Here is a 16950-nt window from a genome sequence, read left to right as displayed (position 1 = left end):
AGAGGGGAGAGTAGTTTCACTGCATTGTACATTGTTCTTCTCATTATTATGAAATATTTTTAATTATTAATAATATATTTCTTAATTTTGTGTGTGAGCTTCTATAAATTCAATTAATTCAGCTAGAAGGTCCAGGAGGTTTCATAAATGGTCCTGGGTTGTTGCACTCATGGGAATATATATCAGTTTGTGTTGGTTTATTCAATCAATGAACTCCAAATAAAGAATTATTCAGATCTTTTTTTTAAACCTCCCAGCAACAAAAATAATCCCTTAGTATGTATTAATTTCACCCGAAACGCAATTTTCATACTCTGATCAGTCACAACATTAAAACCACCCACTTAATATTGTGCAGGTTCCACTTGTGCAGCCAAAACAGCTCTGACCTGTCAATGTATAGTCATACAGCCTTAAGACATTGTATTGTAACAAGGTGCTCAATGTTGTTCACGCCATTTGTCAGTCATTTTAATGCTGCGGCTGGCGTAATTAAAAAACCCTGCTGAGACCAATGGGAATGTCAGTAGCAGGTATGTGGTCAATCTATTGAACAGTTGTCGAGACATTTCACTTTAAACCTAATGGTGGCAAGGGAAAAAACAATGTCACCAACAGGACTTACTGCTCCTGAGTTCTACTAGAGAAATACTGCCAAACTGAATGCCTTGAGTCACAATCAACATGCTGCAGTGGAAGGATAACTATATTAAGTGTACATTTATAAAGTCACATGTGCAGGTATATAAGAGGTTACATAAAAATCAAATACTCTATAGAAAGAAAACTTTCATGGACTGAATCAAATTGCTGTTGATGGATGAATTGTGATTATAAAGTAAGACTTAAGAGCCTATTTTAAATTGGCATTGTGGCCTTTTTAAGTTCAATGAACATTCAGCCTGTGTAATATTTTCTTGTATCTGTCTTAATATGTGTTGGGGATTCTCAGTTCCTTAATGACCAGAATCTATGCTGTTGTATACAGAGCAGTCTATTCAAGGCTCAGCATGTTTTGTATGCAAAATGTTATGTTCTGAGAGTCTAATCAATTTGAAGTGTACAAGTGCGCACAACATCGTTACTCAAAATAAAAATGCATATTTAATCTTTTCTTAAATCAGTCAACACCAGTCTTATAACATGTTTTTATTATGTAAGTATAGTTATATGTAATATAAATTTTAACAAAACTGTCTGTAAATATATTTGATTCGATATGACACACGATTGAAATACAAACAATATACACATGATGTTCTGATAAAACCAATGCTGATGCAGTCCAACATTGCACTAAGAACTGTTCTCTAGCATAAGCAAAGGACGCAGGAGATTGTTTGTGATTTGTAACATTTATGAAAATTGATATTCAAATATATATTCCTTTTACCTATTTGTGACCGCGAAGAAGTCAGCTGGTTTGTACAGTATGCAAAGTCTATGAAGCTGCAGTATCAAAGAAGTAACATTACATAGACAAACAACGCATTACACAAATATAAATACACAAATACAAGAAGAGGTTAATATAAGTTTTCCTGTATAAAATATAAATATCAGGTCTGCTCATTTCATATGGTTTACATCAAAAATGACACCATCAATGGACCATAAGATATGTTGCTTCTGGGCTTTTTGATGATATTTACAGTTTTGACATCTGATTTCTACATCTTTAACTCCAATAACATGGTGGAATAAAATTTCAAGCTGATTCCAGCTCAGTACATGAGACTGGAGGACAGTTCTTCCATCCGCTAGGATTTGGTCTCCCTCAGGTCCATGACTAGTCCAGCTCTGATATGCATCACTGGTCCAGATCATTGCTGTTTCGGCTGTGGGGCCGGTAGTGGCGCTCGCAGAACTCCCTGATCCGAACACAAGCCTCCACCATCATCTCCTCCGGCAAAGTCACCACAATGCGAAAGAAGTTAGGATACTCGAATGCCTGGGAAAGGACAGAGCAAAGATATTCTTAGATTTTAAAGTGATTACACTGGCTTTTCATTTATACCTTAATTAAATTGTGTACATGGGGACAAATGGATAAATTACGAGCAGGGAGAAAAACAGGATGGTGTCTTACTGTGGCAGGCAGACAGAAGACAGACTGCTCAGTCACCAGCTGTTCAGTGAACTCCACATCATCCTTGAAATCAGGAAAGTTATCCATGTCGATCCCCACCTGGATGAAAGTCACATGTACACAGAGTTTCCTCTTAGAAGTAGCTCACATTTATTTTCAAACTTCCACCAACTGAAGAACAAACTGTAGCATGATGGAGTAAACAGCACCTAAATGTGAAATAAATATGTTTTGATGTGTGACACTGTCCATCAAGTTTGGTTCATGAAGTGTGAGAATTATTTTTTCTTGCTTAAGTTTCAGATTTTCTTTTATAAAACTTGCACCAGTTTCATAAGAAGGTGAAAATTCATTACCAGTCACATCCTGAAAATAACATGTTCAATACATGTAATTTTATCTGCTTAATTTATATGGTTATCAATTTTAAGATCCTATAATGTAACAGCTGAGAATTTATGTGACTGAAAGTAATCAAAAGTACCTTTGTTCAAGTATTGTAATTAAGTACAATTTTGAGGTACTACTGTTCTATTTACTGCAGTACATTTATTTCATAACTTGAGTAACTTGGAACTTTGCAGATTGCAAGTTGCATGAAAGCAAAATTAGCACTTTTTTAATTGAATTAATATACTGGCAGCCAAAGAAAATTATACACCAGATATGAGATACTTCAAGACTTTTGCTCAATAACTATGGGTGACTTTCACTTTTAGCAAACAAATATTTTAACATGATAACTTTATTTTTACTCAAGTATTACTTTTGGGTACCTTTTTTTTCCTTTTACAAAACTGATCTTTTTTCAGGCCTTAAGATTTTTGTCAATAATATAAAATACAACGGATATGAAATATTAAAAATATTGATGCCCTGAGGATGAGTGTCCTGACTGCAATTATTCAAAAAAAAATCTTGGGCTCCAACCAGCAATTTAGTAGTGTGGGTAGCATTTAACTGAGGCTGAAATACCCTGCCTTTGGCATCAAGCAAAGGACAAACCCCAAGAACACTGGGTCCTAAATTTCCTATAATGCAACTCAATATATCTTCCATTAGAGCATCTCTGCATTTCAAACTCAATGCCCCCAGCTTGAGTTTTCAATCAAAAATATGTAGTCACCGGATAATATCAGAATAATCCTGATAACCAGACTGCAGAGAGCACCCTTCAGAACAACAGAAAACATTATACTGTGTGTTACATGCAAACTCTGCAGAGTGCCCCTTAAACTACAAAGTTGACATGGTACAAAAACTATTTGCACGTGTCCATGTCTAAAATATACCACACACACAAACACACGTCAAACACTGACCATGAGGTACATGGCTCCTGAAGGCATGACAGGATTCAGGCCAGGGATGATGGACAGCTCATTGAAACAAATCTCTGAGTTGGACTATGGAAGAAAAAGATAAATCATCCAGTCAGAAAAAAAATGTTTAACACATGTCAAAGAGAATTGAAGACATATTAAGAAAAGAAAAGACATGAAAAAGTTTGGTCACATCATTTTAAAGGAGTTTGAGTAAAAAATGTTGTCCAAGAGCAGGGCCTAAAATAACACTGGCTTGTGTGTCCAGGGCTTCACTGATTTTGTCACTGATCAAAGTGTATGTCTCAGACAAAAGATATTACTCAGTCCTATTTCATTATGCCCTGTTTTTACCTTAAGTAAGCTGATGGTGTTGTTGTAGAAGCTTTGAGGTGTGTTGTTGAGGATGTTCTCTAAGGCACCCTGGATGATGCTGCAGGCTCCCAGAATACGTTGGGTCAGTTTCACCAGGCCCTGTCGAATCTGTAGAGGAGACATGCTGCATGTGTCAATTAGGTCTGTGAAATAGTTATCTATTGTAGACTTCCTACTCTCTTTCTTAAAAAAAAAAAAAAATGCACAAAAAGCCTACCTGAGATCCCAATATATCATTCCTGTCATGGATAAGAATCCATCCCATCCTCCAACCAGGGACCAGCCACCGCTTAGCCAAACCACCGCAGGAAAGGATGGGAACGTCGCTGCTGAGAGATGCCATGGAAGGACTACTGCAACCTGGGAAAACCTGAGAAAGGGAGCAGGAACACAGTGACACATGTTCAGATGGAAGAATCTTCCACGGTCAATAATCACCGTTGTCCACTGTTACTCAACATGGACAGTGGCCTAGATGGTAATGACAATTTATGATGACACTGAATGGAACATTCAAGTCAATTAAGTCGCGAGTGGACCACAAAAAAATGTCACTCCCTTGGGTTTTAACATCTTACTAGCTAACCTATAGCTAAGGTTTCGTCACAACTCCTAAACTGGGCAATGCCAGACATTTTTCCCATAAAAAAGGAAAAATTTGAGTAGTTAAAGCAGCATAAACTTATTTTTTGGTCACTTGGGGGCAGCAGAGCAAGCTCTTAAAACAAAATCATTATTTTGGAAGTGAGGGAGAAACTTGAGGCAGAGTATGAGAGGAGAGATAGTATTAGATTATATAGTAGAAAGAGAGTGAGAGAGTGTGTATGGAGGGGGGATACTGATCACAGTGTCTGACTGTGGTTATCTCTTAATACAGTCAGACACACTCCTCCCACAGAAAGCTGGTTCTCATTACAGCTGTGCAGTTTCTTTGACGCTGAGCGGGAACTGCCCCACTTTCTATTGGTCAGACTGCTATGAATGACATAACATCATAAGACATGTAAAAGGGGCCTGTCTGGACTGTGGCAGGCTTCACCATCCCTCCCCTCTTTGAAATCAAGTATGAGTCAAGTCATCGTAGGATTACAGTAAACCAATATTATCAGTACGGAGGGGTTAATTTAATGTGTGCAGTGAAAAAACATCTGTAAACATGGAGCAGTATCCAACTTTTTCGGGACTGAAGGAGAAAATAATTAATTCTGCAGACATGCCCTGTAAAACGGGGTAACACCACCTGACACTCTCCTCTTGCATGACTGGTGAAGTTCAGACACCCTGGCCCCTTCGCCCCCGAACATTCAAGTCATAAAAGCTCTCCAACCACCACAACACAATAAACCATTCCTCTAGTTTCTGCTGCCAAAACCCCACATCTGCATTAACTGCAAACACATGCAGGCCGAAAAAGTGCAGAGTCATTCTGGTCTGGAGGAGCAGCAGGATGGGGGATGGTTTAGGTTGTGTAGTTGCAATTGGACTTGTCTTGATGAACGTCATACTCTGATGAATGAATAGACCAAACTTCTATTTGTCCATTTTAAACTACACTACTAATGATTTCCTCATTTACAGCTATTGGGGGCATTGAGAATAATGATTTCTAATATAAATCACTGACTTGTGAAAGATCATAGTTGAAATACACTCAAGTACCTGAGGTGAAATTCTAAAAATCAGAAGCTGAGAGATGCTTTCAGACATTTCCAATGACTTTTTATTTTATTCCCTTATCAGAATGTTGCCTAAATGGAAAATTACAAAATTTCAGGAGTCTGTGTGTGCGTGTGCGTGCATGCGTGTGTGTGTGTGCGCATCTACTTGTTTGCATGACCTTCAGCTAAAGTTTGAGTGGAACAGACTTGGCCAAGGACGGTAACGATGCCAAGACTTTGGACTGAATGTGCTGAAAAACTGTTGTTTTCTGACAGTCAATAAGTTGGTCATTTTCAGGTTTAAAGTTTTGGTTCACCTACTTTCTAGTTCATCTGTTTCTGATGTCTGCCTCTACCCCAATACATTCCAGATGATTGGAGTAAGCCTTTGGTAGCAAGAGGAGAAGCTGGTACTACCCAACACTGAATTATACAATAAATATGTATAGACACTAGGGGTGTCACGATTCTCCAAATGCTCGACTCGATTCAATTTTCGATTCTAAGATCACGGTTGGATTCGATTCTTGATTTTCACTATCATTTTTTTCAAGCACAGGTTGCTATGCCATTTTTAGACTAGACTTTTAAGCAATATAATATCTGATCCTTTCTTCGCAATGTACCACACTACATTGTCAAATTTAAAACATTTATTAACAACATAATGTAGCAATACTTATATCTTCAGTCAATTGGAAACTTAAACAAAATAACCTGCCATCTAGTTTCTGCAGAGCCTGCAAACTGTGGCTTTGTTGTCGACAATGCAAACGTCATCAACATAACTCACTGGGAATCCAAAATGTCAATGGGTCTCCTACGTCTGCAGTTGCCATTGCTGTAAGAGTGGCATAGCGTAGGGTGGTGTGTGAGGTGTTTGTGATCAGGTGTGAGTGGGCGAGGTAGAGTGAGGGAGCGTGCATACGTGCAGACAGCGACTGAATGGGAGGGGAAGGAGAGGCGAAAGGAGTAGCAGGAGTAGCGACAGCGATGAAGTGTACAGTACAGGTTGCTCCTCGACTGTGAATAAAGACAATAGCTCCCAGGTATTATTTCCTGACCAGCTAAACAAGGAAAGTGGTTCACCCTGAGGGTAAACACAAACTTCGGCCCCGCAGGAAACCATCTCCCCTGTGCTTCCCGACCACGGTGCCGAACAGGAATGGTGTCACACCATGCTATGGTTTGGCTGGCTGTAGCTAAGTTAGAGGAGGCTGATTCGCAGCACGTGTGTTTTTTTCCGCTTGGCAAGCCGACCGGACGCGACATGGGTGTGTGACAGCATCGACGATCCCATTTTTTTAATGCGAAGTTCGAGATTGCGACTTAATTTTGGTCGATTTAGATTTAAAATCGAAATCGTGACACCCTTAACAGACACTGTCAGCGACTAAGGTAGCCAGTGAGAGCAAACTGGAATTTATGGAAAGTTGAAACCTGGGCGATTTCCCATCTGACAGATCCAAGAAACAGTGTAATGTGGAGTAACAACAACAACAACATGTCATTTAACACAAATTAATCAATTAACTTATTAATTATTTTGATAATCTGTTTACTTGTATGGCGAAAGAGAGAAGACATTGATAAATATATAAAGATCGTCAGCCTGTTTTCATTTTTGTTGACATTTTACAGCTAATAAATGAGTTTTTTTTTAATTGCATGCTTAGTTCAAGAAATGTGAGAATTTTCTCAACCCATTAAGGAACAGTTGGTTCTGTTATCACAAACATTCTAAATCAACCCATTTAGCGATGCAGGTTTTGTTTTGTTTTGGTTTTCTTCTTTTTTTTTTTTTATTGCGCAGAGTGGTTATTAAAATCTGTTTTGTGATAAGTAACTAGTAACAAAAGCTGTCAGGGGAGTAAGGTATGATAAATCCCTTCAAGATTTAGTGGGGTAAAAGTGTGAAGTCACACCAAATAGAAATACTCAAGAAAGGTACAAGTACCTCAGATTAGTATTAAAGTGTGCTTGAGTGAATGTAATTAGTGCTGCACATAGCCACACACTCATAGGTAGCTACAACTAATGTCTGTAAAGGTGGGACCTTAGCTGCTGTTGAATAAACACCAACTGCAAAAACTCTCTCGTAAAGTAGTAGACTTGACGTGAATAATCAGCATGAATATCTTCAGATAAAAAGTACCATACCGTATGTCTCATACCAATTCTCTCTTATTATTCAAATTTAAAATATGTCATTCTCACTGTGTGGGACCCATTGAGATCACTGTAATATTTTGAAAAATGTCAAAATATTGCTGGAAGAAAGTTGTAACATTTTTTAAACCACACCAGAATATTCTCATCAACAATCATTTACGGTGACTATGGAATCAATTTATTACGACCCATATTTACACACCTTAGTCGGCAACCTCTAGTGTCCATTGCAATAATTATGGCAGCAAAGAAGGAAGTCAGGTGAAGTAGTATAAAGAGAGATGAAGTTTGAATGAGGATGAGGTTGGGATGGAAAGTTGGGTTAAACGATCACAGGACTTTCACCTAAGAGGCTGCTGTTCTAGTCCAGTGTGAAACCAAAAGTCACTGGTGACTTATTTCAATTTACTAATGTAACTGAAGTTAGGTAAGTAATGTTGTTTGGCTTAAATGAAGTTTTATGCCAAACAACAACGTTCCCTCAGTCTAACCAAATGGTTTTAGTAGCCAAACCTAACCAAACTGTGACAGTACAACAAAGGTCCAGTCCTCCTGTTGCTGGCATGTTGTAACGTCATGTCATTTCGGGAGTCACTGGCAATTGACCTATTCAGTCATCATAGGTATGAGGATATGTTTTATCACAAAAAAAACCCATCATATTAAATTCACAAAGTACTCACTTGTAAGATACCATTTAAGGAAATGTTTGCTATTTTCTCCCTCTAGACAGAACAGCAACTCTAAATTGACCTTCATGTGAAAAATTCCCTGGTGATAAATAATCATTATATTTGAGCTGGATGGCACTTTTGAATATGTGCATGCTCGTAGCCAGTATCTAAAGTGCTATCACCACTGCCCACGTCCCTTGCTTGCCCTTGCTGAGCCACCCCCACCCCCACTCACCCAGTGCACTGGGTGCTGCTTCCAGGCTTCATTCAACACACAAGGCCTGTAATCCCCCCTGTGCTGATGTGGGTTTGTCCAACCACCATCCAGAGCCAGAGTAAATACCACCAAAAGAAACACCTGCTGTCACTGTGATGAAAAATGTGTCTCGCTGGTGTTACAGAGGGCCAAGCCCACCTGCTAACCTGTACTTTGTAACTTTTGTTGCTGCTTAGTTGTACTCACCATATCGCTGTAGATCTCATCAGCCAGAATGGGGACGCAGTGTTTGGAGGCCACTGAGAAAAACAAGAATCATTTCAGTTTAAGAGGGATGAAATTCTGTCCAACACTGTCCAATTATTTGACTTCAGCTGACACCAACTGAAAGCTTCTGAGGACCTTAACTCCTTTTCCTACGAAAGCAGAGTGAGGAAGAATTTCTGCTTACCTTTGAGGATCTTCTGTAGGTGTTCCTTGTTGAAGACAGAGCCACATGGGTTGGATGGATTGGTAACAATCAGGCAGGATGTCCTCTCATCAATTAGGCTCTCCAGGTGTTGCAGGTCAACCTCCCATGACTTCTCTGGCTGCAAAATGATGTATGTCAGGATGAGACAAGAATGTAGTGCTTGAGAGTATACCAGGAAGGTAAAAGGTATCATGTCCTTCATACTAGTATAAGGGTTAACAGTGATACATGGCCTAAATTATTCTCATGGGGCATTGACTCAGTCAAAACACTGTCTGTATCTTCTGCTTCTGATTTCTGTGCTCAATCATTAACAACAGTTTATATTCACAAACAGTGGCTATGTGTTTCTGCAAAATGACATGAACAGTTCTCATGAGGACTCTCTTTTTGGCGGTTGTGGAGAAGCTGCTGTTACTGAACTCTATAAATTAAGATGTATTCGGACTGCAGAGAGGCAACGCCTCTATCTGCCTTGAACAGTCACCGTGTTAGCGAATTGTCAATCATAAGGCAGCCACACCCTAAAGCATACGCTGTTTAAAATCTATTTCACTCTAAATTGACCATTACTGACAGATAAACATTATGCTGTATGGAATTGACTTGAAACTAGTGATTGAGACCATACACCTATCTGTTAACTGTGGTGAAAAATCAAGTGAGAACTAGGATCATTTTCTTCAAGTAAATAATGCAAATTTAAGGCTATTCCACCTCGGCTTCATTACTTCTTTGGGATATCCATCCATATGTTATGCAGCAAATGAGAAAGTATCCAGCTACTCCTGAGACCACTAAAGTGTTCTGTCTTTAAGCTTAAGGATAGGTACAGTTTTTGAGTTTAGAGCAAAATAGGAACAGAAAATAAACAGTATGGTGCTATACATGCTCTGTCTTACCAGCAGGTTGTAGAGTTTGACCTCAATGCCCATGGAAACAGCTAGAGTCTTATATAAGGAGAAGCCTGGGCACGGGACCAGGATGTTGTCCCCTGGGTTACACAGAACACTGATAGCCAGGTCAATGGCCTGGCTGCAGCCACTGGTCAAAATCACATCCTGAAAGGGAGGGTAGGTACGCTTTACTCTTAACAGCATGGACACCGAAACCACAAATTCCCACTGACTTGAATAAAGTCACTGTAAAAAGGACATTAACTACTAAGACATAAACTCTGATTCATTATTGTCAGATTATTATGAGTATTAAGTCGCAAGTGGTGTTTATAAAATGATGCTGCTGAAAGTCACTTTAATTTAGCCAACTATGTGGGAGTGCACTAAGTTGTAATACACTGTGATTCAGATGTAAAGGTAGCAATGCAGAAGGATGAGGGTGAGAAAGCATGAATGAAATGGGTATGAAGTGTATGAGGAGTAAGCACCTCTGCCTCTAGTGGAGCCTCGGGGCAGCTGAAAAAGTTGGCCACTGCCTGGCGACTCTTCAGATAACCTGCCGGTAAACACAAGGGAAATATACAGAAGATGCAAACAGAGATACATTGGATCTCTTGAAGAATAGGGAAACATCTAACCATATTTGTCACTACATTTCCTCCCTTTGGAGCTGTTTCAATGACGTTGGGGTTGATAAATAGGAGCATGCAGTGATTACTGAAATCAGACAATAGCTGGCTCCTAAATGTGTCATTATACATTGAGAAATAATGCACAGAGTGACTTAATGTAGCTGTAAAACTATAAAAAACACATCACCATTATGCACCTGTGGTGCTGCTTTTATACCCAGCTGTTTTACTTCAGATTTCATTCGTTTTCCGGTTAGTGTGACTCACCGACAGAAGGAGCATAGCCATTGTATTTTTGGGAGTCTATGGCATCTTTCATGGCCTGAAGCACTGCATCATCTGTAGGCAGGTTTCCAAACACAGTTGGATCCCCTGAGAAACAAATGTGATGGTAAGCAATCAGCCAACAGTGAGAGAAAGCAAAGATAAAGCATATAATCAATGCCTGATGTAAAATACAAGCTATTAGAATTAGCCACCAAGTAAAAAGAAGTGGACAGCAGTGGACAGTATGCCATTTAGAATGTATTCAGTTCTTTTTTATTATCATTGCATATAGTTAATTTATTTAGTCTATCTTGTTTCCAATCTTAGAAACTAGTTGGCAATGCAAGAGGAGATTTATCCTTTGTTGATTACAGCCATATACTGAATTAATCTGAACATATTACTGATTAATAATCAACCTGTTCACCCTGTTGCTGTCTGAAAAAAGAGACACTACAACTTGCTTTTTGTTGTGTGACCCTGTGTCGTAAAATGAAAATCAAATGAAGCTTTGAACATTTGAACCTAATTAATTAATATTTACAAATCTAAAGTTTGCATTGCATGTAAACAACAAAGTAGTTTCTCCAGAAGTTTTCAAATCCCCACATTTGTCATTCAGTGACCCTCTTACCTATGGAGAGTGCGATCATGGGTTTATCCGGGTTCGGGGTGAGCTTCATCCCATCCACAATGGCCCTGATGGGATTGAACGTGTTGTTGGCCATCTCAGAGGGCTTCACTTCCCATCTCTGCCTACGGCTCTTGGCCTTGGCCGGATAAAAACTGCCATTCACACTGACGTGATGAATGCCATTTCCGTGAACTCCTTTCCCATTGAGGCTTTTGGCATTGACGGTGCTTTTTCCGTGGACTCCATTCCCATTCATCTGAACCAGGTAAGACTTGTTATCCATCCTGGAACTGACAGGATTGATGGACAATACATGTTAGAGCAGGGGGGAAAGGGGCGGACATTTCCAGTGAAAGAAAGTACTTTTACTCAATACTGCATTTTAACTATCGGTTGAAGCCTCCCAGGGGACAGCTCACATGTACCCACAATAAGCTCTGATTTCTTGAGAATTTCATTTTCTGTTAATCATTAAGACACAAGGACAGGCTCTCTCTTTTACTTGTTTGTCTGTTGAACTTTTTTAAAGTTGCCAAATTGGATCAGTGGATTACTGTTTCAAAGCCTGGTACATTTACATAGTGGACTCTTGTACTCTTGGTATTTGTCTGTGTTTCTTGATGTTTTTTATATCGCCATACTTTTCCATTTGTCTTAACAAAAAAAAAAAATAGTTTAAGAGTGTCTTTGTGCATTGATTATGTATGGTATGGCTCCCAGAGACACAGATTATGTCAGAAAAACTACCATTTGTCTATTGCCACTACCAAGTTTTATTTCCGTTGTTTTTTAGAGTTTAAGGCAAGTTCCAGCTAAATCAGTTGTTCAGAACAATGCTGAGACACATTTTTGCATTTTCGTTACGGACTTCACTTTCCATTGGGGTGAGTAAAAAAGACTGAATTTTCATTTTAGGGTGAACTGTTTCTTTAAGATTAATCTTAAGGTACTTTATATGAGTATCCCATTATATGCTTCTTGTGCTTTTACTCTGCTACAATTTAAAGGAGAATCTTGTAGTCTCTGCTCCCCAACATTTATCTAACATTTATAGATTCTACTTACTTCAGACATTTAGACTTTGATACATATGACCATCTTATAAAACATAATGAATTATTATAGATATTGGAGTTTACAAAACTATTTGAAATAGATTAAAATTAATATATATTATAATTTATAATATTCTCAAGCTGCTCTCCCCTGCAACCAGCTACAATGATAATCAATGACATCAACCCAATAACAGTGAAATATAGATGTCATAATGTGACAGGAGCTATTCTGCATGAAATATACTACTTGAAATATACTTTCCATACCTTTGAGGTACATTTGGTGGTTCATACTTTAACTTAAGTTGGGATTATTGAAATGAATGCTTACAGTGACAGTGGACATTTCCTTCTGACAAGAAGTACAGCTACAGAAAAACTGCGTCATAACAGTTGTCTGAATGCATTATAGAGGATTACTGAAAGTGAAGAACAATCTAAATATTCTCATTCACTTACCAGAACATGTTATTTATCATTATTCTGCACATTAAGCGATTATTACCAGAGGAACATATTAACATATATTGCTTCTTTATTAATTCTGCTGGGTTCTCAAAATGTTATTCCATTTTCAGTCATAGAAATAATTCTCTTCTGCCTGTGCTCCATCATCTTTGAACGGACCGGGGGGGAGATTCTTCTTAATCGCTCTAAACGACTGTCACAGAGACCATATCCTCAACTCTCACATACATAATTGATCCATCGCTGTGCAAAACAAATTAGCTATGAAAGACGAACTTGCAGTGGCATATCTCCAAAACATCAGCAAAACAGATGAAAAACATGTGTAAGTATCATGTAGTCTGTTAAATAATAGAACATTAATTGAAACGATAAAGGTTAGTTTTGTTTTGGGGTTTTTTTTTAAAAAATCATATATTTGTACTTACCTCATTATATATTCAAGAGAAAGTCTCCCGACAAAGCTGCGGTAGAGTTTGATGACTTAAATAAACTGAATAGTTTTGGGATATTTTATGTCGGTTTTATAGCAAGAACTCCGAAAATGGGTGTTGAGCCCTGCCCTTACTTCGATTGGTGGATGCTGAGGGATGTGCCATACACCCCTCTTACATCACTAACCAGAACCATACCTCCCCAAACACTTAACGGCGGCAATTACCGGCCAAAGGACAGGCGCAGCGGAACGGCTCTTACGCAGATCTGCAGGCGCACAGAGCTGTGCGTCAACGTGGCTGCGTGGATGACAGTGAAAAGTACCTAAATATGAAACTACTGTGCATCTTTGCCTCATTAAAAATCTTTTATATAATGTTTATAAAGGGAAATTACGAAAACACTTCCCTCTTCTCAGTGCTTTTCTTCTAAAGAAATATACCCGTGCTTGACCTCAGTATTTCTATTTTAAGCTACATTATACTTTTCCTACACTGAGTATTATGTATTATAATATTATAGATCAAACCATTGAACAAAATAAAAAAAAGTTTCTACTTCAAACAACTACTTTAGTGAAATGCTACAGATTAATGCACCAGTATTCCATTATGTAATATATAATAGTGTAACACACAGGGGACATTTTCTTCATGATAAGTACTTCTTTGAGCAGGCCCATTTTAAGTACATTTAGCAAAGTATTATTTTTAATTTAATCCATTGGTACATTTCGACTGTGTTAGTGCTTTCCTGAAGTAAAGTAACATATTAAAACAACTCCCCATCCACTTGTTTAGGAGACGATGCTGTTTTGCTGTGATGCTTTAAAAATGTTTTGTGGAGAATGACACTTCACCTGACCCTCTGTCAGCATGGGGGTGATTAGATGGAAATGGAATTTTCCAGATTGGGGGTAATGTTTCCCTTTAAGCTTGATAGAGTCCATGGGAATTGCAGAGTTAGGTAATTATTCTCTTCCACATACAAAGAGATTTGTAAGCATTAAAAAATGTTGAAAAATGTTTAATATGACGCTCAGACCAAAACAACAAGTGAAACTATGCTGCAAAGTCTGAACAAATACTCAGGTATTCAGAATGAATAACAATAACCTTTATCCCCGCACTTCAAGGTGTTCCCTTCCCAACCAAAAAGTTACTTATTCATGATGTGTATGACATACCAAGGCTAACATCTGAGTGAACAAAACGTGTTACGATTTCATGTGTCAGTGTTTGCCAGATGTGAGCCACCAGTCCGCCAGGTCACTTAGTGTTACATCAATACGTCACACACATAGGCTACACTGGTTTAGTCACATAGTGTTGCATCAATATGTCACACACTGGAACACTAGTTCAGAAAAACACACTGACGATGGGGTTGTTTTGCTACTGGACGCATTTGGTTCATCTTTCCATTTCCTATACAATCAGTGAACTGCAGCCTGCTGTGCTGGGAGTGGGCAGGGAAAAGGAGGAGCTCTAACTTAAACAATATATGTGGAAAACTACTACTTACATAAGAGCCAGTCAGTCAAGCTGTTTTTTTCTGTTAACGGTAGAGTTACATGCTGGGCATCAGCTCATTTTACCTTCCCTTGGAAAGAAATATTGGCATCCAAGGCAGAGAAAGTAGATGAGAAAGAAAATGTTTCTTAGAGGGATAAATTCATTGCTGCTTTTCTTCTTCTTCCAAACAACAATGACAGTAATGATGCATAATACTATTAGCCTAAACCTTTATTAAAAATCAACTCTTGTGATCTTTTATCCCTCAACACCAGATACCAAACATGTCTTGAAATATCTGACCTGTTCCTGAACATTAGACCTGAGCAGAGGATGGGTTTGTCTTATTGTCAAAAGATGTTCTGGGTGCTTGTGTGGACCTTAATTTGGACCTCAGCTTTCAACCAAAACTGCAAAGTCATTGTGTGGAGCTCCACATCAGGGAGGGTTTTTCAGCTTGGTGGGGAGTCAACATGATCTCACCACAAGTATTCAGAGCTTTTGACTTGAAGTTACATAACTTGCCCAGGGATTTTCTGCATTATAACATTCTAATTCTGATTTAAGGCAAAGCCATAAACAGCACAGTTTATGTAATTTACCTTTAATTGGAAGTGATTTTGAAGTTTAATAAGGTGGTCTTATAACCACAAAGTGTCCTGAATGAATCTTCAAACCACTAGGGTTAATATGGGTCAGGAAATCAGATAAGTGACCCCGTCACCTAGACAGTGACTTACTATGAACAAGTCACTGAGCAAGGCACTGAACCATCAACTATTCCAGTGACACTCAATGGCCAAATAACACCAGACAGCTCCCAGTGTAAGACTGGGTGGCAGGACATAAACATAACATATACAACATAATAAGAGGAGGAGACGAGGCCAATATTCCCTAAAAAGGGTTATGTAAAATATTAAAAAACCGAATATTTGATATACATGATGTCCCATGTGGCCAGACACAAGAAAAAAATAATAAAACAACTAAATTATTCTTTTAGAACAAAATCTTTAAAGAAAACATAAACAAAGTGAACATTCATACATTATCTACTCACCCCATGCCAGTGGAAAATCTATAGTGCAGCATGCATTCGCCATGGCATCATTTTGATAACCTTACACAATGTCACAAGATTTATTTCCATCCAGAGTTGCATTAATTTTTTTTGTCAAGATCTTGTACTGATGATGGGAGGGTCTGGCCATTGCCTTAAGTCTTCTCCAGCACATCCCAAAGATTCTCACTGGGGTTAAGGTCTGGACTCTGTGGTGACCAATCCATGTGTGAAAATGATATCTCATGCTCCCTGAACCGCTCTTTCACAGTTTGAGCATGAGGAATGGCATTGCCATCTTGGACTGTGACCGTGCCATCAGGGAAGAAAAAAATTCTTCGAGGGGAAAAAACCTGGTTGTATAATATATTCAGGTAGTCAGCTGACCACAATTTTTGACCACATAACATTGTAATCCCTAGACCTGACCAACTGAATCAACCCCAGATCATAGCACTGCCCCCACAGGCAGTGCAGTAGGCACCAGGCATGATGGGTGCATCACTTCACCCCCTCCTCTTCTTACCTTGATGTGCCCATCACTCTGAAACACGGTAAATCTTAACTTATCAGACCACATGACCTTCCATTTCCATTGCTTCAGAGTCCAATCTTTATGCTCCCTAGCAAATTAAAGCCTTTTTTCCAATTAGCCTAACTTTTAAACGGTTGTCCTAAGGCTACACAGCTGTTTCGTCCCAATCCCTTGGCTTCCCTTCACATTGTGCATGTGGAAATGTTCTTACCTCCAATACTAAAAATTCTTCTACTCAGGCTTTTTTTAGTGTGATCTCTGATCACAATCATTCAAGATTTTTTTCTAACCACATTTCTGATGATGGTTCAACACTATCCTTCCAGATTTCAGTTATGCGTTAACCCAGTTATAATAGTTTAAGAAATCTCCTTAGTTGTTTTCTTTGCATGATGTAAGCCAATAATTTGACCCTTCTGAAACAAAATAGCATCTTTAACGTCTGTGATAATCGAACAAGGCCACA

General features: G+C 38.7%; 1 protein-coding gene across 1 annotated transcript; it reads right to left on the bottom strand.

Annotated features, from left to right (window-relative positions):
• Positions 1–1134: 1134 nt before the first annotated feature.
• tat (tyrosine aminotransferase) lies at positions 1135–13517 on the bottom strand. The gene is made up of 12 exons (XM_037106612.1): positions 13366–13517; positions 11412–11701; positions 10778–10882; positions 10367–10434; positions 9882–10040; positions 8959–9097; positions 8754–8806; positions 4004–4156; positions 3766–3894; positions 3412–3495; positions 2090–2188; positions 1135–1951 (listed from the first exon to the last, which is right to left on the bottom strand). Exons 1-12 carry the CDS (start codon positions 13368–13370, stop codon positions 1811–1813), a joined length of 1425 nt encoding a protein of 474 aa, XP_036962507.1. The 5' UTR covers positions 13371–13517; the 3' UTR covers positions 1135–1810.
• Between the last annotated feature and the right edge of the window lie 3433 nt (positions 13518–16950).

Source organism: Acanthopagrus latus, chromosome 8 (assembly GCF_904848185.1).
Source record: "Acanthopagrus latus isolate v.2019 chromosome 8, fAcaLat1.1, whole genome shotgun sequence".
NCBI classification, from domain to species: domain Eukaryota; kingdom Metazoa; phylum Chordata; class Actinopteri; order Spariformes; family Sparidae; genus Acanthopagrus; species Acanthopagrus latus.
The sequence above is the reverse complement of the archived record's forward strand: the minus strand, read 5'-3'. Positions and strand labels throughout refer to the sequence as shown.